The sequence below is a fragment of the Jaculus jaculus genome, chromosome 3 (assembly GCF_020740685.1).
Source record: "Jaculus jaculus isolate mJacJac1 chromosome 3, mJacJac1.mat.Y.cur, whole genome shotgun sequence".
Lineage (NCBI taxonomy): Eukaryota > Metazoa > Chordata > Mammalia > Rodentia > Dipodidae > Jaculus > Jaculus jaculus.
The window spans coordinates 151,176,332-151,202,573 of record NC_059104.1 but is presented as its reverse complement, the minus strand read 5'-3'; the positions used below and the strand labels follow the sequence as shown (position 1 = coordinate 151,202,573).

At 42.2% G+C, this 26,242-nt stretch overlaps 1 protein-coding gene across 1 annotated transcript in view; it reads left to right on the top strand.

Moving 5' to 3' along the window:
* The first annotated feature begins 305 nt into the window (after positions 1–305).
* Positions 306–26,242, top strand: part of Btbd1 (BTB domain containing 1) — a 41,097-nt gene continuing 15,160 nt past the window's right edge. The window contains exons 1-4 of the mRNA XM_045146237.1: positions 306–727; positions 9,532–9,688; positions 14,021–14,126; positions 23,198–23,395. Coding sequence (XP_045002172.1) covers positions 306–727; positions 9,532–9,688; positions 14,021–14,126; positions 23,198–23,395 — 883 coding nt within the window. The remainder of the gene's footprint in view (positions 728–9,531; positions 9,689–14,020; positions 14,127–23,197; positions 23,396–26,242) is intronic.

The window sequence follows — 26,242 nt, the reverse complement described above, 5'->3', positions numbered from 1 at the left end:
TTGGAATTGGTTCACACACACACACACATCCTGGGTGTGTTGGCATTGGTGAGGGAGGAAGCGGGCAAGGGGAGCCGGTCAGAGCCTCGCGGGAGCGGAGAGCCCGTGCCGCAGCGCGGAGCTCCAGCGAGCGTCCCCGCGGCTCGGGGCGGGGCGGGGCGCGCCGAGGCCCCGCGGCCGCCGGAAGCGCCTTTCCCGGAAGGCGGGGGGGCGGTGCCCGGGCTCCGGGGCGGCTTGGAGGATGGCGGCGGCGGCGGCGGCGCGGTGGGCGCCGCGTCCCTGAGGCCGAGCTGCGCAGCGCGAGGATGGCGTCGCTCGGGTCGGCCGCGGCCGGGGAGCAGGGCCCGCCCGGGGCCGAGGCGGAGCTGGGAGCCCCGGCGCCGCCCGCGCCGGTGCCCGCGCTGTCGCCGTCGGCGCTGGGGCCGCCGCTGCCCCTGCAGCGGGAGCCGCTGTACAACTGGCAGGCCACCAAGGCGTCGCTGAAGGAGCGCTTCGCCTTCCTCTTCAACTCCGAGCTGCTCAGCGACGTGCGCTTCGTGCTGGGCAAGGGCCGCGGGGGAGCCGCCGCCGCCGCGCCCGGGGGCCCGCAGCGCATCCCCGCCCACCGCTTCGTGCTGGCGGCCGGCAGCGCCGTCTTCGACGCCATGTTCAACGGCGGCATGGCCACCACGTCGGCCGAGATCGAGCTGCCCGACGTGGAGCCCGCCGCCTTCCTGGCGCTGCTGAGGTGAGCGGCCGGCGGGGGGGCGGGCAAGTGCCGGGGCCCGGCCGGCGCCGACGCTCGCGGTGACCTTGGGGCCGGGCGCCGGCCACCCTCGCTGCCCGGCCCGGCCCGGCCCTGCCCGGCCGCGGGATGCTCCCCAAGGTCGGCCCGGCCGGTGGTGGTGATGAACGTTTCGCGTCGCTTTCACATTCCCGCGCCGGGATGAGCGCCCACGCTTCTTCCGCATTAGGTCCGGGGTCAGCATAGAGGACGGGCCGGTCGGTGCCCACTGGTAAGACTGGATGGCTTTTGTGTGAAGGAGGGCAATTGGAAGAATCTTTTAAGACCGATCCGAAGGTTTCCTCTATACCAAAAATGAGCCGTCAAGGCCTGGGAAAGCGAATAACCCCTAACAAAGTAAGTGGCTAGCCTAACCCGTCCTTTCTGCAGACTAGGTCACATTTTGCTTAATGCTGGACCCCGATATTTGTGTGAGAGTTGTCCTTTTTCTTTTTTTTTTTTTGACTTAATAGTGTATCGACATATATTAATTTTAAATTAAGTGGACGGTGATGGCAGTGTGGCATTACTGACTTTTTAATCACAACAATCTTGTTAGGGAGGTTTAAGGTGTTGTTCACCCTAATTTTACTGATGGGACCGAGGCCCAGAAAAAAATCAAGTAACTCGCCCAGCGTGATGGAGCCAATTCCCAGAAGACCATGTGTGTTTCATTATACCAAGATCGTTTGCACGGACTGAGTAGTGTGTTTTTAAAATAGCAGAGTCTTGAGTAATGTTGACGCCAACACCAGGCAGGTCAGGAGAACGCGAGTCCACAAACGCTTGCAACTCAATTAGAAAGACAGCTAAGAATCTAAACATAATGTTCACACGTTAGAAATTAATAGTAAGGCTCCATTAATAAATGGACAAAGGACAGGATAATTACACTTGGGTAAATTTGAGTCGCTGATCTGAAAATATTAGGTACCCTTTAGATTGCTATGAAAGATGCGTGGGGGAGGGGGAGACCTATTTCATGTTTTCCCCTGAAGCTGCTAGTCCTTAATGGAAATTTAGCACAGTGCAGCTTCTCATTTTCTATTTTTAGAATATATTCTCAAGCTATTCAGCCTTCTGAAGGGGGTATCTAGACTAATTTTTAAGGTTAGGTGTTGACTGGCTATGAAACATAGAAACTGTACTTAATCTAAAATCATGGGACAGAAAGATACCTGATAGTTCTTACTGAGGTGGAAAAGTAGGGTAGCTGGGGCACATTTTTTATTGTTATGATGACTTGAATTAGGTAACAGTACTTAGAGGCTTATGAACTTAGGTTTGAAGCCCTTTAAGAAACTGCTTTCAGATGTGAGGGCAGTCAGGCTGTGACATCTGTCACCCCATTGATCGCCAGGGTTGATTCAGCTAATCTGGCTGGCTAGGTGGGTGTCCCCTTCCCCCCTCACCGCTCCATGGGCGTCCCTCCTGAAGCTGCGCAGTCGTGGAAGAGGATGACCTCACCCTCACCCACCAATAAAGGAGGACTGGTCTTTGGTCAAGGTTAATAGGAGCTGCACTCCCGTCGGCAAAGAGCTCCCGATAGAATCTCCAAACAAGCTCTCAAGAAACTGCTTTAAAATTATTTATTTATTTATTTATTTGCAAGGAGAGAGAGAATGTGTGTGTAGGAGAGAGAGAGAGAGAGAGAAGAGTAGAGTACACGGGTACTGGGGAATTGAACCCAGGTTGTTAGGCTTTGCAGACAAGTGCCTCAACTGCTGAGCCAACATTCCAGCCCAAGAAACTGCTTTCTTTGAGCTCTGGCCTTTATTTAATTTATTATTTTGGTTTTTCGAGGTGGGTTCTCACTCTAGCCCAAGCCGACCTGGAATTCATCATATAGTCTCAGGCTGGCCTTGAACTCGTGGTGATTCACCTTCTACCTCTGCCTCCTGAGTGCTGGGATTTAGGGTGTGCGCAACCATGCCCCACGAACTCTAGACTTTAAATGATGTTCTTCCATTGTTCATTTGACAAATACTGTGTATCTCGATCCAGTTCCTGTTTTCAGTGTATAGAGAACAAGAAAACATCCTTGACCTCATGAAGTGAGTAATCTAGTAAAGGGGAAGATAGAACATAACATAATGTCAACAGTCAATGACTGTTTTGAAGAAAAATGATCAAGCCATGAGGGCAAGAGTATTCTAAGCAACGGGAAGCATTGCAAGAGTAAGAGGAGAGTAGAGGATGAGGTTTTTAAAAGGCCAGGCAGGGTCAAGGCAGAGCTTAAGAGACGAAGGAAGGACTTTTGAGTTTCATCTGTGACATGAAGGAAAGCATGTGGAGGGTTCTGAACAGGGGAGTGCAGTGACTGTATTTACATTTTAAAATATTTATTTAATTTTTAGAGAGACACATGCACCACCCTATGCATCTGGTTTTACATGGCTACTAGGGTATGGAACCTGGGTCCATAAGCTTCACAGGCAAGCGCCTTAACTGCTAAGCTATTTCTCCAGCCCAGTGTTTACATTTAAACTAACTGGGCCGTATTGGGGATTGAGCAGTTAGTAAATTAGGAAGCAAGAAGAAGCATGAAAGAGGCTTGTGCAGTGTTAGGAGAAGATGATGTTGAGTTACCAAGGAGGCAGCAATGGACAAGGTGAGAAATAGCTGAATGCTGGATTTATAGATATATATAATCTATTTGTTTGAGAGAGAGCAAGAGCACAAGTGAGCATGGGCATACCAACACCTCCTGCCACTGCAAACCGAGTCCAGATACGGGCACCACTATGCGTCTGGTTTTACCGAAGTACTGGGGAATCGGGCCTGGGCCGGCCAGCTTTGGCAAGCAAGCGCTTTTAACTGCTGAGCCATCTCCTCAGTCCAAATTCTGGTTATATTTTGAAGGTAGAACCAGAAGGATTTTCAAGATACCCAAGTGGGAATGTAGAATAGACAGATACAATTCAAGTTTAGAGAAGAGTGTCTACCTGGAATCTTGTGGACCTAGTGAAGTCGCAGAGGAAAAGGATCATACAGTGAAGCCGGCAGCTGTGAAAATGGCAGAGGAAAGAAAGCAGGAGCCTGATGCCCTGAAGAAGGAGGGAGTGGAAAATTATGTCAGCAACAGAATGTGCTCAGCTATGTTAAATGCTATTGACAGATAAGCAAAATGACTTGAATTCACGATGAGTTTTGACAAGATAAAAGCTATTGATAACTGGGGTAGGGCTTAAAAAACACTAATATAACCAAGTGTGGTGACTTTAATCCCAGCACTTGGGAGGCAGAGGTAGGTAGATTGCCATGAGTTCAAGGCCACCGTGAGACTACCTAGTGAATTCCAGGTCAACCTGGGCTAGAGAAAGACCCTACCTTGAAAAAAAACAAAAACAACAACAGAAGCACTAATGTATTCTTAATTGTGATTCTTTGGGTCAGTGGGGAAATGACTTGTGGCCTTGCTCAGGTTGTAGTGTGATTCTAGTCTATTCTACAGGCTTTTCATTTTCAGACCATTCCTTAGAATTTTACACTCTTTTTAAAAATATTTTTTTATATTTTATTTATTTGAGAGGGGAAGGCAGAATGCACTCCAGATGCATGTGCCACCTAGTGCATCTGGCCTTACCTGGGTCCTTAGGCTTCTCAGGCAAGCATCTTAACCACTAAGCCATCTCTCTCCAGCCCTCTGTTTTGTTTTTGTTATGGTTTTGTTTTTTCTGCAGTTTCAACCAGGCTAGACTTATGCTGTTACCATTTCTGGAGTAGCATATTGCCTTAAATATTTCATTGGCTTCTTTTGTCTCTAGGCTGAAGCTTAGATACCTAGATACACAGGCCTTTGTGATGTGATTTTTCTCCTCGTTCCCCTCCATCTACTCCCAACCAAAACTACTGGTGACCTTTTTCTTGTTTTTTTTTTTTTTTTTAATTATTTATTTGAGAGCAACAGAGAGAGAGAGAATGGGCATGCCAGTGCCTCCAGCCACTGCAAACAAGCTCCAGATGCGTGCGCCCCCTTGTGCATCTGGCTAACATGGGTCCTGGGGAATTGAGCTTTGAACCAGAGTCCTTAGGCTTCACAGGCAAGCACTTAACCAGTAAGCCACCTCTCCAGCCCCTTTTTCTTGTTTTAATGCATGCCTTCTAAGGCCTCTATATCTTCCCACTGTGCAGTCTTTCCGCCTAGAAGACAGCAATTGTACTGTACTTGAGTTCATTTTTAGTGAGAGGGAGGGAGGGAGAGAATTGGTGCACCAAGACCTCAACCACTGAAATCAAACTCCAGGCACTTGCCTCACCGTTTGTGCATCTGGTTTATGTGGGATTTGGAAAGTCAAACATGGGTCCTTAGGCTTTGCAGGCAAGTGCCTTAACCACTAAGCCATCTCTCCAGCTGGGGTTTATCTTTCCGATAAAGCACCACTTCTTTTTCCCTGTAGCTAGAAGTGTGTGCTAACTCCTCTAATCTCTAATAGCATGTTTTGGTTACCAGTTGCCCTAAACAAACCACTCCAACACCTGGTGGCTTTAAACAGCCCTTTCATTATTCTTCAGAGTTGCGTGGACTGCCTGGGATCACCTGGGTGGTTTGCTTGGCCTCCTGAGGCATGTGGTTGTCCAGGTAACATCCGGGCTGGAGTCGGCTCAAGGTTGAACTGGGATTCTGGGGTGGATTTTCCGTGGAGTCTCAGGTGCTGTCTGTGTGCCTCCAGTTGTCATTTTAGCAGAGCGCCTTGTTTTATTAGACACAGAAAAGCACCGAAGCAGGAGCTTCCCGGGCACTAGGTCTGCATAAGGCATGATTTATTAAGGGCATCTGAAGCCATTCGTTATTGTATATTAGTGCCTAATGGGTACTTCTGTTATTTTTAGGACATTATTTTTTATAGGTAAATCCATCTTCCTCAGATTCATAGCTCTAATGTCTGTCATAATGCTTGATATGATCCCTTAAAAATGCTTCTAAGTTGAATGGATCGATTATGTCATGATTTTTTAAATTTGAAATCAAATTTTCACTTTAACCCTTTTTTAAAAAAATAATAATAATTAGCTAGGCACAGTGGCACATGCCTGTCATCCCTGCACTGAGAAAGTAGAGGCAGAAGGTCAGGAGTTCAAGGCCTGAGAGCTGGCTGCATGATACCCTATTTCAACAAAACAAAACAGTGTTTACTTAGATAAAGTGTAGCATGAATTTTTATCTTTTTAGAAAACTATCTTTGGGGGGAAAGTAGGAATAGTTTGATGACAATTATTTTTTGTGCTCTTGTCCGTAATGGTTATATATAAGAGCTTTAAGTAATCACTTTAAAATTCAGAGAATTTTGGTAATGTGTTTAATAAGTTTTTGTTCCTATTCTATAATTTTTTGGCTTGGTTTTCCTATGTAGAAATTATGGTAAGTAAGTACAGTGCAGAGAACACATATAAGTGAAATATGAGCCAAGATGATTCTTGGCTTTTTAGTAACTTTCTTACTGAAAATGAAAGATAACTTCCTTGTTGTTACATACAAACCTATACTGAACTGTCTAGTTTGTTAACATGTATTTATTGAAACTTAAATGTGCCCATGCTGCCTGGTGCTGTAGGGGGAAAAGTTCCCTTTTTTACTCATAATAGCCCAGGACTCATTTTTAACTAGATCACTCAAAGAGTCTAAAATGTCTTTCAAGAAACACAAAGGTAAAAACTAAAATAGGTTAAAAGTAAGAATAATATTTTTTGAAAGGATGTTATGCACAAGCCACAACTTTCATTGTAATTATCTCAGCAGCAAACTTAAAAAAAAAATAGAAACTTGATTGATTGCTTGGTCAGTGATAATTCATGATGTTTTCAAGATTAAAAATACGTCCACTGCTTAGGAGATGTATAATTTTAATAATTAGAGCAGCAAAGAAGTCAAGAGTCATGGTTGTAGTCTCCTTATGTAGATATAAAAGTACTACTAAGATGAACAGTGTCTGCAGGCTGTGGCTTTAGATACACATGCTTCTTTGTTCCTTGACGTAAGCTAAAAGTATATTAACAAAGTGGAATTTATTAGTAACAACTTTAATGTGAAGAATAATCTAAAAGCAATTCTCTCTTGTACCTGGAATGCTCTTCCCACCCACTTTTAATATTTTAAATCCTTTCTTACTGGTTGTTTTGGTGCATGCCTTTTTAATCCCAGCACTTGGGAGGCTGCTGTGAGTTTGAGGCCACCCTGAGACTACATAGTGAATTCCAGGTCAGCCTAGGTTAGAAAGAGACCCTACCCCCCCAAAAAAAAGTTTTTCAAGAGTGACTTTAAAAAATGTATTTATTAAAAAATGTATTTATTAATTTTTAAACATTTTATGGATTCATTTGCAAGCAGAGACAGATAGGACAGAGAGAGAATGGGCATGCCAGAGCCTCTAGCCACTGTAAAGGAACTCCAGATGCATATGCCACTCTGTGTATCTGGCTTTACATGGGTACTGGGGAATTGGAGCCAGGCTGTCAGGTTTTGCAAGCAGGCACCTTTAAGCAGTGAGCCATCTCCCCAGCTCAAGTTTGACCTCTTCTATGAAGATTTCTACATTTCTAAATTAGCATTCCCAAATTAGATTCTCATAGAACCATATACTTTATGGCACTTGTCTCCAAGTTTAAATTTACCTTAAATGCAGAGACGATCAATAATAAATCCCCTGTATTTCTGCTCTGTTTTGTAACTCTAGCAATTTTGCCTGGAAGTTTAAGAAGACAGAATTGAAGCCTGGTGAGGTGACATAAGCCTGTAATTCTAGCACTCGGGCCAGAGGCATGGGGACCCAGAGTTAGAGGCCAGCCTGGGCTACATAGCCAGACCTTGAAAAAGAGATGGGGAGGAGGTAGGGAGGAAAGGGAAGCACACAATTAGCCTCTCTTTAGCATTTAAAATAACTATTAAGAATTTTGGGGGCTAGAGAGATGGCTTAGCACTTAAGCGCTTGCCTGTGAAACCCAAGGACCCCAGTTCAAGGCTTGATTCCCCAGGACCCATGTTAGCCAGATGCACAAAGGGGCACACACATCTGGAGTTCATTTGCAATGGCTGGAGGCCCTGGTGCGCCTATTCTCTCTCTCTTCCTCTTTCTCTGTTGATCTCAAATAAATAAATAAAAATCAACAAAAATAGAAAAAATAAAAAAGAATTATGAACTAGGGCTGTAGGGATGGCTTAGCAGTTAAGGCGTTTGCCTACAAAGCCAAAGACCCAGGTTCGATTACCCAGGACCCACGTTAGCCAGATGCACGAGGGAGTGCACAAGTCTGGAGTTCGTTTGCAGTGGATGGAGGTCCTGGTGCGTCCATTCTCTCTCTTTCTCCTCCCTTTTCTGTCAAATAAATAAATAATAAAATATTTTTTAAAATATGGTCTAGATGTGGTGACACACATCTTTAATCCCAGCTCTCGGGAGGCAGAGGTAGGAGGATTGCCGTGAGTTTGAGGCCATCCTGAGACTACACAGTGAATTCTAGGTCACCCTCGGCTAGAGCAAAACCCTACCTTGAAAAACAACAACAACAAAAACAAACAAAAAAATAAAATACAAAAAATATAAATATAAATATGCCTTATGCTTGTTGAAATGTTTGGATTGGCAAAAGTGTAGAAAACAGACAAAGCTGTTAGAAGCTTATTGGATAAAATAGAGTGGCTGAATCTGGAGCCCAGATTCCAGAGCAGGAGAAGCTTCAGGGGAGTGAGGACCTGCTGTTTCTGGCAGAGCCCCAGAAAAGTCTAGGAGTTGTTAGAGGGTGGGAATGACCACATAGTGCTAAACACAGAAATTAATTTTAAGCCTCCTTACAGACCATCCTTCAAGTGGGTGCTGATGACAGCCAAAGGGACTTCTGGAAATCAGTTGAGCAAACAGCCTGACAACAAGTAGAACTGCCTGTATGGTTGTAGACTCTGGATAAAGCTCTCCTCATAATAGTATGGAGGTGGCCTTGACCTCAAGGCTAGTTTCCCACTCTAAGGCAAAAAGCTTTTCACAGTCTCAAATCTCTCAAGCCAGCCTTTCTATTTTCAAGACTGTTTTGACAGAAAAGAGACCACCTCCTAGGATACTGAGTCTAGACACTGAACACTTGACAGATAGGGAAAATCAAAATATGAATGATAAAAATAAACAGAACAAGGAAATATCAAGGAAACATAGAATTCAGGGAACAGAAGAAAACTTAAAATTTTTGTGTCTTGGAAACTTGAATAAGTTTTGGTATCCATAAAAGTAAGACATAATGCTGTGGAGTTAGAAAAGAAAAAAGCAGGGACTTTTGGAAACTTAAACATGTGGTTGCTGGGGAGGAAAATAGGAGAGCTTGAAGAACAGGGTGAAGCTAACATTTACTCTGGCAATTTTTTTGTCAAGTTCATTGAAAATGCTTTATGTGACTTGCATTGATTCTCACTGCAACACTGTAAAGAGTTTATTTTCCTCTGGATAATCACCCAATAACAATTTGCTAGTAAATCATAGCATAGACCCAAACCCTAGCAACTTCCCATCCCCTCCCTCCACTCCAAGGACTTTTGATCTGCATTTAGTTAAGGCCACAGATGTGGAACCTGCGGGCATGGAGGGCCAGTGGATTACTAAACTGTTTACTCCTCCAAAGCCGTAGCTCTCTAAGTTGTGGCTATAGTGCTAATTCTCAGTAACCATGGAAGGCTTAGAAGTGCCCAGAATAGGAAGGCACAGCTATTAAGAAATAAATGGATTGTTTAACATTTAGAAACATCTAAAATAGTGTTGATCATCTATTTTTCAATGGCTTTTCAGGTTTCTATATTCAGATGAAGTTCAGATTGGCCCAGAAACAGTTATGACTACTCTTTATACTGCTAAGAAATATGCAGTCCCAGCCTTGGAAGCACACTGTGTGGAATTCCTCACCAAACATCTTAGGGCAGATAATGCATTTATGCTGCTTACTCAGGTAAGTAAATGTAGCTAAGGTATAGCCCATCATAGATTAAATTGAGTTCAAGCATAACTACATGTGGATATTTAGTGTTTCCTAAAGATTTCTAGGTCATTAATGTATATATAGTTACTTCTGTGAAAACCATTTGGAAAAATATGCCAAATTTGTAAAATTTTAGAATAGTCATGTGACTGAGCTGCAGAAGCTGAAATCTTACGTCACTAGGGTGTTCTGGCCCTAAGCTATGTAGCCACTCTGGGTCGGAGCTGGGACGGACCTCCATTGTGCTGCCCTGATTGAGACAGTGACGCCGTGTAAGTTCTGGGGCATCTTGGGTCTCAATTTCTGCTGGGTTCAATTCCTGAACGATCACAGGATTAGTTGACTTTTTCTTTTGTGCATTTATCCAGAAGCTTGTTGAACTATTCCTGGAGCACTTAGAATTGTAGGTTTATATGAAATACTCATTCTGTTACATTAAGGACAGTGTCTATACAGAAAAGTAGACATAAGTGTACAGTCTGATTTTTATGAACTGAACACAACTATAGGATCATTAACTAGTCCCTAGCATATATTACTTAGCATTTTTATAAATGCTTATAATCTGAGCTTATTTAGATAAAAGTAAATTATTTTTCTTTTTAGATAATGTTGTAATACTTTTGTATCAATCATCTTGAAAATACTGAGTTGATAAAATCAATCTGTGGCACATTCCCATAGTTCCAGCACCAAGGAGGCTGAGGAATGAAGATCACTTTGCACTCAGAAATTAGATACCAGCCGGGGTAATATATTGAGGCCCTATGAAACAAGACAGAGCACAATATTGTCTTACTGGATTTTAGTACTGGAATTAATGACTGATGACCCATAGGTCAGCTCTTGTTTGGCAATTAGGAAATTAAAATCTGAACAATTAACTGCCTATCTAAAATCTCATAGCAGGTGATGTCTGGGTCCAGAGCTCATTTTTCCAGTTCATTGTTCTTTCAATCAAGTAGAAAATGTTTTGTGCCTTAGAACAAAAAGTCTGAGGCTGAGAAGATGGCTCAGCAGTTAAAGGTGCTTGCTTGCAAAGCCTACCAGCCTGAGTTAAATTCCAAGGCTACAGGCCAGCCTAGGCTACAGAATGAGAGGCTACAGAATTCCGGGTCAGCTTGAGCTAGAGTGAGACTGCCTTAAAAAAAAAAAAAATCAAACAAAAACCTTTCTGTTGCCAATTACAGAAATCTGTATATACCAGATGCTAAGGTAATAATAGCAGCAGCAGCAGCAAAACATTCGGTGGTGGTTGTATGTCCTGTACCTTTCGGCATTTGGTATATGTGTCAATTCATTTAATTCTGCCAATAACTTTATGAAGTGTTGATGTGCAAAATAAAGGCTTACTATTCTCACCATTAAGAAACTAAGAAATTGAAGAGGGCTGGGATGTGGCATGTGGAAGGTCCTCATTTCAATCCCAAAGGAAAGAGAGGGAAGGTCATGGAGGCTGAGAGAAGTAACTGAAGCCCGCAACTAATAAGTGCTTCTCCCTGCATTTTTCAAAGCTTGTGAAAACATCTAGTAAGTAAGTTGATAGTCATGAAGATTCTTTATTGTTCTTTTTTATTTGTTTGTTTTTTGTTTTTTGAGGTAGGGTCTCACTCTAGCCCAGGCTGACCTGGAATTCACTATGGAATCTCAGGGTGGCCTCAAACTCACTGTGATCCTCCTACCTCTGCCTCCCAAGTGCTTGGATTAAAGGCATGCGCCACCACGCCCACCCCTTCAATTTTTTTTTTTATTATTATTTCTTTGTATGAGAGAGAAAGGGGGAGAAGAGGAAGAGGGAAATAGAGAGAGAATGGGCATGCCAGATCCTATAGCCACTGCAAATGAACTCCAGACACATGCACCAGAGTTTAGGCAAATCAGAAGCAGTAAAATGAGTTTTGGCAATTAAAATGCATTGAATTCTGGTTTAGTCAACGTGGGATTGGGGCCTGAGAGCCTGCATTTCTAATAGGCTTTCAGATGATACTAGTGTTTTGGGGCCACACTTTGATTAGCAAGGGTCATTTAAGCAATGTCATGGGATGGGGGGAATTTTTCAGTGTTTTGTTGGCCCAAGAACCAGTATTAGATTAAAACTTTATCTGGGTCATCTGAGTTCCTAGTTCCTGTTATAAGAGTGATTTTAAAGAGAGCCTTCTCAGTTGAGCCTATGGAAGTTCACTCATACATAATGCTAGCATGTTTATTCTACCTGCGTGATTTATAGAGACCACTTCTGTGAAGTAATATCAGAAGTAGTGCTAAAGTAAGTTGTACTCCAAGCAGCAGCAGTAAATCCAACAGAAAGCTATATGTTGCCTGTGACATTGACAGTTGCTACCAGAAATAAAATAATTTTTATAAAAAGTTACTTTTCCTAGTTGTAAAGATTGTTTGTTATTATTATTGTTTTGTTTTGTTTTTTTCAAGGTAGGGTCTCACTCTAGCCCAGGCTGACCTGGAATTCACTATGTAGTCTCAGGGTGGCCTCAAGCTCACAGCGGTCCTCCTACCTCAGCCTCCCAAGTGCTGGGATTAAAGGCGTGTGCTACCATGCCCAGCAGGAAAGATTACTTTTTTGCATCCATACCAGCTGAAAATACAGTTGAGTGTGACAGTCAAAATACCTTCAAACAAGACTTTCATTCTTTAAAATGTACATTTTTCTTACATAAAAATGCATGGATTATGATTCTAGAATGGATCTTATAATAGAAGGAAAAATACATTACTGGGTCAAATAATAAAACTGGAATGCAGACTACAAATTAGGTAAATATCATATTTATGTTGAATTTGCCAAAGCTAATTGCAGAATGTATCTAAGATAACATCCTTATTATTAGGAAACTCAAAGGTAAAGGGCCACAGTGTGTGCAACTTACTTCCAAATGGCTTACTTCTACCAAAAGTAGATCTGTACACATATGCATGCATGTGTATGGAGGGAGAGAGAATAAGTAAATGAGGCAAAGTCATAGGTGGCTTTTGGATAAGTAAAGAATATGTGAAAGTTTTTTGTTCTATAAATTTAGAATTCAAAATAAATTTTAAAGGAAATAATATTCTATTGATTTGTATTATTTAAAATGAACAGTTTAACAAAGCAAATTAAACAAGCTCAATGTATAAGGAGAGCATTTGTTCAGTTTTATCTGCATTATTGAATACATTTAATTTTAAAGTAAAATTAAATAAGAGCTATTATATGCCAAGCTATGGGTGTCATTTCTGGTGCAGTTAATTAACTGGCAGAATTCTCAGCAGATTTTTGCATGGCCCTGCATGAGCATCTCTGTGCACTGATGTTTGTCTATGCTGTTAAATAGAAACCAAACTGATTTTAGGCTAGAATAAAAGCTTATGTGTGGAGGGCAGAGGTGGATATCATGTTTCCCTCCACCTTTCCTCTTCCTGAACCTACATCTCGCCGATTTGGATGGACTAGACAGCCAGCAATCCCCAAGGATTCTGCTGTGTCCACCTTCTGGGCGCTAGGATCATAGGCACGTGAGGCCACACTCAGCTTTTACCTTGGATCCTAACTCGGATATTCATGCTTGCAGAGCAAGTGCTTAACCACTGACCCATTTCCCCAGCCCTGCTTCAACTCCTTAAAGCTGAACTTAGCTTGGATAGAAATCACGTGCTTGCTTTTGTCCATTATGTATGTACTCAGGCTTCTTTTCTTCATCATTAGGTCTGTGGGGTTCAGCCATATTGTTGTAAATCATTCACCATCGTGTAACATTCTGTCATGTGGGTTTGTTTTTCTTCTATATTAGACCTAATTGTTGCTAAGGTTCACAGAGCTATTATGTATTTTCTTCCCTCCCTGCCCTGTCCCACCCCCAAGTCATGACAGGAAATGCTAAAAAACAAAAAGAAAGAAAAATCTGATGTATTTTTACTTTATAATCTTGAGTAAAACAGTACATATCGCTGAACCTCGTTTTTCCATGTAGAGATGGGATGTCTGCCTTATATAGAGGGTTTGGTAAGGATCCGATTACATAATGCCCAAGAATTGGGCTGTTATATATAAATGTGTATGCGTGTGTGCACACGCATGTAAAAGTACCAAAATTGTCATTTGTGACATGAATTCATTATTGAGCAAAGCTTTTATATTCTTAACTTTCCATTTCTAATTGTACAATGCAGAGTTTGAAGAATATGTCGAGTATAGTTATATAAGGTGTTTTTACGTAATTAGCAATTCTATTTATAATACCAACTTTGAATATGCACAGCCTTAAGGTGAAGTAACTGAAAGTAAGATAACTGTCTCTTTATGTTTAGGCTCGGTTATTTGATGAACCTCAGCTTGCTAGTCTCTGTCTAGACACAATAGACAAAAGCACGGTGGATGCGATAAGTGCAGAAGGGTTTACTGATATTGACATCGGTAAGTTCCTGGTGAACGAAACGTGTACATTTTAAATACAGTGGTACTTGTCAGCCGTGTTGGAGAACAACATTTAAATTAGTTGTTTTTCCAAATGATTAAAATCTACTTTCTAAGCATTCTGCTTTCTTTCATTTTGGTGAAAATATTCTAAAAGTCCCAATTTACTTCATTGCTTTTTAGAAGGTGCCAAAAAGATTAGTATGCTCACCATCCATGGCACCGTGCTGGAGCACTAGAGCAAATAAGTATAAGGGTAAAATGTGATTTGTCTTTGTAAAGAAATACCTCATTAGAGACATTAAAGAACAAAATATGTGAAAATTAAGATTTATGACATTAATAAATTAGATAGGTGGAACATAATTCCTTTGTAACTTCTCAAAATGGAGATATTAAACTTTGAGTAATAATGAAATTTGAGTTGTGTTAGGAAAATCTTGGTAGAAGAAGTTCTGATATGAGGCTTAAATTATGGACACGTGGGCTGGAGCTGTGGCTCAGGTGATAGAGCACTGGCCTAGCATGTGTACGTCCCTGGGTTTCATCCTCAGCACCAAAAAGAAAGACAGTTGGTGCTTGCTGTGGCTCAGGCGGGCGACAGTGCTGGTCACCCAAGCATGAGGACCCAAGTTTGATCCCTAGCAATCATGTAGAGAGCTGGACGTGGCTGCACATACTTGTAACCCCACTGCGATGGGGGTAAAGACAGGAGGATCACCGGGCAGGGCTCACTGAGCCATTCTAACTGCAAAAAAGAGCAGTGATCTCCGGGTTCAGTACAAGACGCTGTCTCAGGAAAATAAGGCCGAAAAGTGATAGCGGTCCACACTGAACATCTGCCTGGCCTTCGAGCGCGCGCTCACGGGCACTCGCTTCTGTGCACACGCCCATGTCAAAGAACAAGGAACCCTTGGAGAGTGCAGGTGCCAGAGCAGAAGAGCGCTGGAGGCACCACGTGAAGAAGCGTGCGCAGAACCGGGAAGTAGTGCAGATTGTGCCAGGTGCAGGATTTGAAGTTTATTTTCGAGGACAAGAGAGCTAATCCAGCCAGAAGTGGTGGTGCACACCTTCAATCTTACACACTCGGCAGGCAGAGGTAGGTGGATCACTGAGAGTTCGAGGCCACCCTGAGACTACATGGTGAATTCCACGTCAGCCTGGGCTAGAGTGAGACCCTGCATCCGGGGGCGGGGGAGGGGGGGGGCGGGGTGTGAGAGACAGAGAGAGAGAGAGCACACTAATCCAGACCTGTGGCTAAACCCAAAACATGTATACCTTTGGTTCCTAGCTTCTGGGTTCCAAATTGATATGCTCCTTTGTCTATTTGACATTTTTGTTTATAGATTTTGTAGTCATTCCAAACAAAACAGCCAAAAGAGATCCCCTTCTTACGATTTTCTTTTTTTTTGGGTTTTTCGAGGTAGGGTCTCACTCTGGCTCAGGCTGACCTGGAATTCACTGTGGAGTCTCAGGGTGGCCTCGAACTCTCGGTGATCCTGCCTCTGCCTCCCTAGTGTTGGGATTAAAGGCATGCGCACCACACCCGGCTCTTACGATTCTCTTTAGTCTTTCTTTCTTTCTTTCTTTCTTTCTTTTTTTTTTGGTTTTTCCGAGGTAGGGTTTACTGTAGCACAGGGCACAGGCTGACCTGGAATTCACTATTTACTATGTAACCTCAGGCTGGCCTAGAACTCAGAGCAATTCTTTTAACTCTGCCTCCCAAGTGCTGGGATTAAAGGTGTGCACCCGCCACCCTGTCTTTAGTCTTCATTAATGGCACCACCACAAATCTGATTGCTTAAGCTAAGCACCCAGAGGTTATTATTGACTGTTTTCATTTGTGCTCCACATGCAATGCAATCTTAACAAGTGCCCATGATTCTCCTTGGAACCATATCCTGCATCTGACCATTTCTTACCACATCTGCTGCTAATACCTATCTACAGCCAGCTATTCTCTCTCAGTTGGATACCTCTAGAGTCTATTCTAGCCTCACCTCCATATAGTCCTGCACAACAGCTAGAATGATCTTTATAAATAAAAATAAAAAATGCTGGGCAAAAGACGTCTCAGTGATTCCAGGTGTTTGTTTGCAGAGCTTGTCGGTCCAGGTTTGATTCCCCAGTACTCATGTAAAGCCAGGTGCACAAAATGGCACATGTGTCTGGAGTTTGTTTGCAGTGATGTGAGGTACTTGTGCACCTGTGCTCATTTTGTACTTGCAAATAAATTTTCTAAAAATCAGGTTAGGGCTGGAGAAATGGCTTAGCAATTAAGTGCTTGCCTGTGAAGCTGAAGGACCCCAGTTCGAGGCTTGATTCTCCAGGACCAACATTAGCCAGATTCACAAGGGGGCGCATGTGTCTGGAATTCGTTTGCAGTGGCTGGAAGCCCTGGCATGCCCATTCTCTCTCTCTCTATCTGTATCTCTCTCTCTTTCTCTCTCTGTTACTCTCAAATAAATAAATAAAAATGAACAAAAAAAAGTTTTAAAAAATCAGGTTAATGCCATTGTTTCCATTGCAATTAAATACAGTCCAAACTCTTTACAAAGCTTACAAGACCCTGCATGATCAGGCCTTGGATTAATCAGAACAAGTTAGGCTTAGCTATGGCAGCAAATAGATCCCAAAGTACATACTGGCTCAAGCAGAAAAGTTCATTAATTTTTCTGTTCATGGAATGGTCCAAGGGAACAGCATACTTAGGAGGTAGCTCCCTCTGATAGTCAATTTCTGTATCTTGCTGGTAGATGAAAGAAAGTGTGGGCAGGAAAAACACCCACATATTAAAATACATGATGGGAAACAAAACAAAACAAAACTCCTGGCCCTGATATTACACTGTTATTGTGGCCTTTTCTTTGGTCCAGAATTCAGTCACCAGACCCCACCTGACTTCCAGGGGAGCTAAGAGATGCAGAGTACTCACATCCTGAGAGACCGTGTTTGGTAAACAACCAGCAGTCACTGCTATAATAGGCTGGGCAGCCTATAGTTCTCCCCTTGTTCCTATTGCATTTACACTGGTCAAGATTACTTATGTTCTAGGGCTGGAGAGATGGCTTAGCAGTTAAGCGCTTGCCTGTGAAGCCTAAGGACCCCGGTTCGAGGCTCGGTTCCCCAGGTCCCACGTTAGCCAGATGCACAAGGGGGCGCACGCGTCTGGAGTTCGTTTGCGGAGGCTGGAAGCCGTGGCGCGCCCATTCTCTCTCTCTCCCTCTATCTGTCTTTCTCTCTGTGTCTGTCACTCTCAAATAAATAAATTTAAAAAAAAAAAAGATTACTTATGTTCTAGACCTTTATATTTGTTACTCTTTTCTGGTTGGAATCCTTTTCCTGTGAGTCTTTTTTTTTAAATTTATTTCCATTTATTTGTATTTACTTATTTGAGAGCAACAGAGAGAGAGAGAGAGAGAGAGAGAGAGAGAGAGAGAGAGAGAGGAAGAGAATGGGTGCGCCAGGGCCTCCAGCCACTGCAAACAAACTCCAAACTCATGTGCCCCCTTGTGCATCTGGCTAATGTGGGTCCTGGGGAATCGAGCCTCAAATTGGGGTCCTTAGGCTTCACAGGCAAGCGCTTAACCGCTAAGCCATCTCTCCGGCCCTCCTGTGAATCTTTGTATGCATACCTATTCTTGCCCTTAGCTCTGAGGTTACATGAAATCTGAATCAGGTTGTCTCAGACCTACTTAAGTAAACAGTTCCATTTCCTCCTGCATATTGCTATCGGAAAGTCTTATCTAGATATTTTTATGTTTCTTTGTTTTTGCGGAACAAATTTACTTTGAATTCTGAAAATATTAGGAACTTTGAAATCAGCCTGAGTATGACTATACCAAAAACAAAATGCAACTAAATATAATATTTAAAATTATATTCATTTTTAGAAAACACTTTAAAATATATTAAACTCTTTTCTCTATATGGCAAAAGTTCACTAACCCACAATACTGAAATTTTTTGCTTTTATTTTAACTACTGTACCTTTGAAAAAGGGAAGAAGAAAATCAAAAAACAGCATTCAATTCCTATCCATAAATTATTTATAAATAATATACTCAAATATGCGGGCAAATCTGAAAGCAGATCTTTCAGTAAAGGAATTCAGAATTCAACATCACAGAGTAATGTGCAGGTGGCAAATAGCCTGGGCTGCACTGAAGTCTTACTAAAGACACACAAATATAACAGACAATGAGAAACAAACCAAAGATCTTCCTGTCCAGCTTCACAAAGCAAAAAGAACAAATTAGTTCTAGAGTTACATGTTCTATGAGCAGTTGGCCAATTTATTTCTAGTCTTCCACTATGAAAAGTCCACTCGGGAGGCAGAGGTAGGAGGATTGCCATGAGTTCAAGGCCACCCTGAGACAACATAGTGAATTCCAGGTCAGCATGGGCTAGAGTGAGACCCTACCTCAAAAAACAAAACAAAAAAATGATTTTTATGTTTTTGAAAAATTGTTTTTATTAGCTGGGTGTGGTGGCGCACTCCTTTAATCCCAGTACTCAGGAGCAGAGGTAGGAGGAAGCTCACCATGAGTTTGAGGCCAGCCTGAGACTACAGAGTGAATTCTACGTCAGCCTGGGCTAGAGTGATACCCTACCTCGAAAAACAAAAACAAAAAGTTTCTATTTATTTGCATGTTTGTGTATGGGTGAGCCAATTCATGTGGGTGGCTGGGGAATTAAACCTGGAGCCTAGAAGCAAGTGTCCTTAACCTCTGAGCCATCTCCCCAGCCCTGATGTTTGTGTTTTCATATGTGTGTTTATTGTCTGCTTTCCTCGCCTGCACTATAAATTCCTTGAAGATAAGGGACTTTGTGATATTTACCACTGTGTCTCTAGTGTTAAAGAGAACAGTTCACTTTAGGTTGACCAGCTGTCTCTAGAATTAGGCCTCTCCTTCTCACCTTGTGTAGTTCTCATGCAGTAAGCCAGAGTGATCCTTTCAGAAAATAACATCTTGACTCAATTTATACTATTGCAGTGACTCAGTTCTTAAACACTCTACCCTTTTCCAGGACACAGAGTATGTTCCTCTGTTATAACATTCCATTGTGAGTGTTTCTGTCTATTGCCTGATGACGTGGAAAGACTTTATATATGCTGCTTGCACTATACTAAAGGGCGGGGTCTAGGAGCTCGGGTGTTGTTAGTGAAGAATTGCCTAATCCTAATTCTTGGTCTGTGCTCCAGTTGCTCTTCAATCTACTCTCATGTGAAATAATACTGGCTTTGTCTGAGTGACTTACACCTGGAAATTGTTTTATAAATAGCTCTTAGATTATTCATGCCATTTGAGCCTGGGAATCGTGAAGTGTGGGTGTCTAGCAGAGTAGATACTTGGTAAATATTTGCTGATTTGAATAACATCCAGTATCGTATTATGTTTATGTATCATAATCTGTTGTGTTTTTATGGTATTAGCCTCTTCAGCTATAATTTCTTAACACATCTGCCAATAGGAAACCTGTGTATTCATCTATCTTATTTCCATCTCATAGGCAGTTTGCCTAAAGTGTACTTGTTAAACTTTAGGAATTAGAGATACTGGAAGAAAAAAGACACTGCTAGATTTTTTTGTTTTTATATTTTATTTTTGCAGTTGTGTATGGTGTGTATGTATGGATATACACATCTGCATGTTGAGTCCAGGGATGACAGTAACTTGGACTATGAGGTAGAAGTGGACTGGTGAAAACTGATCAGTTTTAGGATATATCTTGAAATTACTATACCCTGTTGCAGTCAGGTTCACATTGCTGGCAGAAATCACCTGACCAAGAGCAGCTTTTGGGAAAAAAGGTTTATTTTAACTTACAGACTCAAGGGCAAGTTTATGATGGCAAGGGAAAACAATGGCATGAGCAGATGGTGGACATCACCCCCTGGCCAGCATCAGATGGACAACAGCAACAGGAGTATGCCAAACACTAGCAAGGGGACACTGGTATTAACACCCATAAGCCCGCCCCAACAATAAATACACTGCCCCAAGGACACGTTAATTCCCAAATCTCCATCAGCTGGGAACCTAGCATTCAGAACACCTAAGTTTATTGGGGGAGGGGTGTGGCACCTGAATCAAACCACCACACACTTTTACAGTGATTAATTTAGGGACTGTTAATCATTAATTGCTTTTCTGTTGTTGTTTTGGTTTATGTTTCAAGGCAGGGTCTTACTCCAGTGCAGGCTAACCTGGAACTCACTCTAGTTCCAGGCTGACTAGGATTAAAGGTTTGTGCTACCACACCCTGCTTTAATTTTTTCTTTCTTTCTTTTGGTATTTTGAGGCAGGGTCTCACACCAGTCCAGGCTGACCTGGAATTCACTATGTAGTCTCAAGAGTGGCCTTGAACTCTCAGTGATCCTACTACCTCTGCCTGCTGTGTGCTGGGACTAAATGCATGCATCACCACGCCAGGTTAGAATGGCCTTTTTTTTTTTTTTCTATGTGCACATGAATGCAAGAGAGAAAGTGAGATTGGTGCACCACAGCCTTTGGCCACTGCAATCCAGATGTGTGCACCATCTTGTGTGCATATGCCACCTTCCATCACTTGTATGTCTGGCTTTCCTGGGGTCTGAAGAGTTGAACATGAGTCATTAGGCTTCACAGGCACACACCTTAACCTAAGCCATCTCTCCAGTCCTGTATGTCTACTTTTTATACATTTTTTTCTTTGTTGCTGTTAGATTGTATTTTATCATGTGTTCTAGTGTGTTGGCCTCTAAAACCTATTTCTTTTGAATTGACTGCATTCTGGGCTGCAAGTGCTCAAAAATGACTAAACTTATTTAATCTTGTCTATGATAGGAGAAAAGGGAGTCTGACTAAAGATCTAAGGTATAGGCTGGCATATGCATTTTGGATATCACAAAGCGTTTCATAGTTAATATGTCCCAGATTAAAATAAAGAATCTCTCCTCCATCTTAACACCTGTTCCTCCTGTAGTCTTTCCCATGTCAATTAATGCCTTCCACATCCCTCGGCTTACTTTACCATGTCCTTGACTCTTATCATATGCCATGCCCAATCTGTTAGGAAGTATCCTGGTCTACCAGTTATCTCTGGCCTGGACTGTTACTTTTGGCTCCACTACAGTCTTTTTTCTCAGTACAGCCATAGCTAGATGTGTCTGTGCATACCTGTAATCCCACCACTCAGGAGACTAAGGCAGGAGGATAGCAAGTTTGAGGCCAGCATGAGCCAAGACTCAAATTAAAAAAAAAAAAAAAAATCTCCAAACAAACCCACAATAGCCCGAACAATTCTGTCACCCTCCAGTAGTTTCTCTACCTGGAGTACAGGACAAATGAGCTGGAGTGCTGTGTGATGATGTACCCCCCTCCATGGTTCCTCTCACTCCTCTGCTACATCAGTCTCCTTGCTGCTTCTCTAACATATGAAACATTCTTTCACATGGGAGCATTCACAGGGTTGGTTCTGGAATCATTTCTCTAAAGTGTGTGTTTGGTGTACTCCTTTGTCTCATGCAAGCCTTGGAACATGACACTTCTGCAGATCATCTTACTTTAAGCAGCACTTCTGGCTCCCTATTCTGCTATTTTTATCCACAGGTGTCATCTAATATATTATAACTTACTTATTTCTCTTCAAGCTCTTTCTCCCCAATAGAATTTAAGCTCCATGATGGCAATAATTTTTAACTTTCTGTTCAGTAATACATCTGTGCATAGAATGGTGCCTAGCACTATGTCCAAACATTCATGTAAGGAAGTGGTAAACTGGATCTTTGCTCAGTATTTATTTTTAAATTTTTTAAATTTTTATTTATTTATTTATTTGACAGAGAAACAGGGAGAGAGAGAGAGAATGGGCATGCCAGGGTCTCAAGCCACTGCAAACGAACTCCAGGCATGCTAACATGGGGAATCCAACCTGGGTCCTTTGGCTTTGCAGGCAAACACCTTAATGGCTAAACCATCCCTCCAGCCCACACTCAGTATTTCTTAGTTGGGATGAATGTGCTTTCTCCCTCCTGGTCTGTTTTGTAGCAGTCTGCAGGTAGAGGGGAAGGCTGTTAGTCTTAGTAATTCAAATAGGTGAAGTTGGACTAGAGAGATGGCCTAGTAGGTAAGGCGCTTGCTGGCAAGCCAAAGGACCCATGTTCAACTCCCCAGTACCCACGCAAAGCCAGATGCACAAAGTGGCACATGCATCTACAGTTTGTTTGCAGTGACTAGAGGCCTTGATGTGCCCATTCTCTCACCCTTCCTCCTTTCCTCCCACCCTGCCTCCCTAACTTTCTCTCTCTCTCTAACAAATAATATAAATAAATGCATATTTTAAAAAATAAGTGAAGTTACATGTCCTTGATGTCCTTGCTGAGAGGGATTTCTGTATAGGGACTTATTTTCTGCCAAAATTCTTAGGTCTGAGACTCCTACATGCCTGAGGGGATGTGGAAGGTCTAGCCACCCTTGTGAGTACCTTGGTCACTGGGTGCTCTCTTCCTAGCTATGTCTAGCTGAAAACTACATCACGTTCAGCATGCACTTTCCAGTCGCCCTGGTATTGTCGCTCACACAGGCATGGCAGGATGATTCCTTCTCAGGCTGTTCAGCGCAGGACCGTGGGGAGACTCTCAGCCTTGGACTTCCTCCCTGCACTGCTGCTCCACCTCCGCGGCCTTTGCTACTCTGGCTGCCACAGTGTAATCAGTGTATCAAGTCTATGATCATGTCACTGCAGCCTAGTCAGAATCTCTCCAGTTCTCTGTTGTCATGGCAACTGTGTCTAGGAGGGGAGAGCACTTCCCTGGCAACTTCTGCTAATCCCAGTGGATACCACTTGGCATCTGCTCCCGACTTGCAGAGATCTCACCTAGGTTTCTTTCTTCTTCAGCTGCTTATCTTGCAGAAATAGTCTGTTGTTTCACCCTGATTCTTCTCTTACGGAGGAAGCTTCTAAATCAGCATCTCATCTCATACTAGAGTCTATAGTATCTAACCTGGTTTTCTGCTGAAAGCATGTTTATCAATATGGCTTTGTTAAAGAGAAAAATACTCTTTATTTTTGTATTTTATCTGTAGACACACTCTGTGCAGTTCTAGAAAGAGACACGCTTAGTATCCGAGAAAGTCGGCTTTTTGGAGCTGTTGTGCGTTGGGCAGAAGCAGAATGTCAGAGACAACAATTGCCTGTGACTTTTGGAAACAAACAGAAAGTTCTAGGAAAAGCACTTTCCTTGATCCGGTTCCCACTGATGACCATAGAGGAGTTTGCAGCAGGTAAGGCTGTAATTGAACTGCTTCAAAACCATTCCCAGTCTCCCTTAGGCCGGAGTGACAAAGACACTTTGACTTATGAAGTGGCAATTACACAATGAGTATATGTGTATAATTTCACTTGATTCTTGTAAAAGCCCTTCAAGATAACATCCACATTTTATAGGTTAGATAAGTGACCCTGGAAGAGGTGTAGTGCCTTTCCAAGGCTATAAGGGCAGGTTTTTTTGGGTTTGTTTTTTTTTTTCACTCTTAAGGCTGATACTTCTGATTAAAATCAGACAAGATCTAGTTTTGAATCTCAAGTGTGTGATCAGTAATGACCAATTATAACCAGTTCCTTTATCATCATAGCTTGTTACATACTTTTAAATGATGACGAAGCTTTCTTAAAAGAAAGAAAAGTCTTACGTTTTGTTAAGCTGATTGGCCATTTGTATTTTTTCCTCACATTATTTATGTCTTTTTAGTCTCACTCTAGCCCAGGCTGAACTGGAACTCACTCTGCAGCACAGGGTGGACTTGAACTCATGGTGATCCTCCCTGCCTCTGCCACCCCAGCACTGGGATTAAAGCTGTGTACCTCTATGCCCACCTTGGCATTTTAATTCCCCCCCCCCCCCCCCGAGGTTGGTTTTCACTCTAGTCCAAGCAGACCTGGAATTCACTATGAAGTCTTAGGGTGGCCTTGAGCTCATGGTGATCCTCCTACCTCTGCCTCCCAAGTACTGGGACTAAAGGTGTGTGCCACCACACCCAGCTTGGCATTTTAATTTAATTTTATTTATTTGAGAGATGAAAAAGAGAGTAAGGGTGTGCCAAGGCCTCTTGTCATTGCAAAAACTCCAGATATATGTGCCATTTGGTGCATTTGGCATTACATGGACACTAAGGAATCAAATTTGGGCTGTCAGACTTTGCATGCAAGTGCCTTTAAGCCATCTCTGCAGACCAGTTTTTCTTCTTTGCTGAATCATGTTTTTTTTTCTCAATTTTTATAAACTTTTAAAATGTGGATATAACATCTATATAGTAAAATAAGCAAATAAAGCTAACACACTTGGCCAATACTTGACCATGTGTCCCAGAAATATATGCCATTGCCATGCCCCTCAAGGTCAGTAAACCTCTTTCCAAGTGTACAATTTTCTGCCTTCTCCTATTTTTCTGTATTTAAACTATAATTCTCATATGTATTACTTCCTTGTTTTATCATTGTGTCTCGTAGATATATCCATATGGTGTGTGAGGTGGTAGCCTTTCTTTTTTGTTGCTTTGTAATGTTCTGTTGTAACATGATTTTTCTATTTTTCTGTTGTTGGACACTTTGATTCCAATTTCTTGAGATGTCATCAAAAACACATGTTCATGTCACTTGGTATAGATGTATAAACATTTTTATTGGAAGTCATAGAGTGCATATGTTGATCCTGTCAGATTCCCAAAGTGGTTGTAATAGTCCACATTGAATAACAAGGTTAAGACAGTTTAGAGTCCATTCTCATTGTTCACATACAACATAATGTAATTGTCAGTTTTCATAGCCATTTTTAAAAAATATTTACTTGAGCGGGGTGTGGTGGTGCACGCCTTTAATCCCAGCACTCGGGAGGCAGAGGTAGGAGGATCACCATGAGTTCAAAGCCACCCTGAGACAACATAGTGAATTCCAGGTCAGCCTGTGCTACAGTGAGACCTTACCTTGAAAAAACTAAAAACAAAAACAAACAAAAAATATTTGAGAGAGAGAAAGGAGCAGATAGAATGGGTGTGCCAGGGCCTGTAGCCAATACAGACAAACTTGAGACGCATGTACCACCTCGTGCAGCTGGCTTACCTTGGTACCCGGCAATTGAACCTGGGTCCTTAGGCTTTACAGGCAAGTGCCTTATTCTAAGCGATCTCACTAGCACTTCATAGCCATTTTAGTTTTAGCTATGTCAGTAGGTATGAGACTACATATATCACTATATATAGTCACATATATATATATGAGAGTATATATCACTATAGATTTGATTTAAAATAATATTTTATTTTTTAGTAAGCATGCAGAATAGTTTTATTTGTTTATTTGAGAGATAAAGAGACAGAGAAAGGGGGAGAGAGAGAATGGGCAAGCCAGGGCATACAGCCACTGCAAACAAACTACAGAAGCATGTGCCACCTTGTGCATCTGGCTTATGTAGGTCCTGGGGAATTGAACATGGATCCCTTGGCTTTGCAGGCAAGTGCCTTAACTGCTAAGCTATTTCTCCAGCCCAGAGTAGGCTTTTATAATGATTTCATACTAGTTTTGATTAAAGATGTGGAACATACCAATATTTTGAAATCCATTTTTATTTTAAAAATATTTTTATATGAGAGAGAATGGGCATGCCAAGGCCTCTAGCCACTGCAAACTCCAGCTACCTGTGCAACTTTGTGCATCTGGTGTTACATAGGTACTGGGGATTTGAACCCAGGCTGGCAGGCTTTGCAAGCCAGCATCTTTTTACTAATGAGCCATTCCTCCAGCTCAATAACTTTTTTTTTGCTTTTCGAGGTAGGGTTTCACTCTAGGCCAGGCTGACCTGAAACTCACTGTGTAGTCTCAGGGTGGCCTCCAACTCATGACCATCCTCCTACCTCTGCCTCCTAAGTGTTGGAATTAAAGGTGTGTGCCACTACACCTGACAAAACAAAACAAAACTGCTTTTTATTTGGTCTAATTGGTTTATTTATACCTGAAATAATTCTGACATCACTGGATTTACATTCACTATCTTGCATTTTGCTTTGTTTTTCATTTATCAAAAAAATAAATTTTTTTTTTTTTTAAATCTTAACCTGCTTCTTTTGAGACTGAGT